Consider the following 1,283-nt stretch of genomic DNA (forward strand, 5'->3'; position numbering starts at 1 on the left):
AGGGCCTTTAAACCCCAATCCCTAAACCCCAAACCCTAAACCCTAAACCCTAAACCCTAAACCCTAAATGGCCAGTAGGGCGTCCACGAGGGCCTCGGTGCGGGCTAGCCTTCGAATTTGCTCCAACTCGAAGGCCACTCGCTGCAGAAACAACAAACCCTAAACCCTAAACCCTAAACCCTAAACCCTAAACCCCAAACCCTAGCCCTAAACCCTAAACCCTCCGTTCAAAGCCCCGCCGCTCCTTCGGCGCGCGGCGACCTCCCAACCCCAAACCCCAAACCCCAAACCCCAAACCCCAAGCCCCAAACCCTAAACCCTAAACCCTAAACCCTAAACCCTCGCACCTGGCAAATCTTGGCAATGAGGGGTTTGAGTTCTGCGGCGGTTTGCGCGTGGGCCAGCAGCCACTGCTCTTTGGTGTGCAGCAGCGACTGCAGCAGCAGCAAGCAGCAGCGAGTTTGCTGCTGCCCCTTAAAGGCTATATTTGCTGCAGCAAACTGCAGCAGCAGCGCCACAGCAGCAAACCCTAAACCCCGCAAAGAGCTTTCCAAACCCCCGCGCTGAATCAGCTCCCCGCACAGCGCCAACACGTGGTCCGGCCTGCCAAACCACAAACCCTAAACCCTAAACCCTAAACCCTAAACCCTAAACCCTGAGCCCTGCTGGGCGCAGCAGCAGCAGCAGCTCGAGGCACCCCACAGGCTGCGCCTGCTGGCGAAGCCGTTTCTAGAGAGAGGCGCAAACTCCCCAGTCTAGGGTTTAGGGTTTAGCCGCAGTGCCTAGGGTTTAGGGTTTAGGGTTTAGGGTTTAGGGTTTACGAGGTCGTCAGCGCCAAGTCCATCGCCGCCATGTACTGAAAGCTCTTCAAGAGGCCGTCGAGCCGCGACAGCCGGCGGCTCTGCAGGCTGTCCACCTGCAGCAGCAGCAGCAGCAGCAGCAGCAGCAGCAGGTGCAGCAGCAGCAGCAGCAGGTGCAGCAGCAGCAGCAGCAGGTGCAGCAGCAGCAGCAGCAGCAGGAGCGGAGGGACCGGCGCAGTAGCAGCTGCAAGTGTAGCGAATGCAACAGCAGCCACTGAAGCAGCAAATGGGAGTCCCGACAGCAGCAGCAGCAGCAGCAGCAGCACAGAGCTCAGTTTCTCGAAACCCTAGACCTCAAACCCTAAACCCTAAACCCTAAACCCTAAACCCTAAACCCTACAATTTGGTCTCCAGCTTCTGGGGGAGCCGTTCGCCCTCTTTTGAAGTAGCCGCCGTCGGACGCCCTCATGTGCAGCAGCCGCT

General features: G+C 58.5%; 1 protein-coding gene across 1 annotated transcript; it reads right to left on the reverse strand.

The window, feature by feature from the left end:
• Positions 1 to 63: 63 nt before the first annotated feature.
• Positions 64 to 853, reverse strand: ENH_00021900 (hypothetical protein; the record flags this gene model as incomplete). Its single annotated transcript, XM_013584590.1, has 3 exons — positions 64 to 141; positions 348 to 603; positions 822 to 853. 3 exons carry the CDS (start codon positions 851 to 853, stop codon positions 64 to 66), a joined length of 366 nt encoding a protein of 121 aa, XP_013440044.1.
• Positions 854 to 1,283: the final 430 nt, after the last annotated feature.

Source organism: Eimeria necatrix, genomic scaffold, assembly GCF_000499385.1.
Source record: "Eimeria necatrix Houghton genomic scaffold, Enh_scaff1768, whole genome shotgun sequence".
NCBI lineage: Eukaryota > Apicomplexa > Conoidasida > Eucoccidiorida > Eimeriidae > Eimeria > Eimeria necatrix.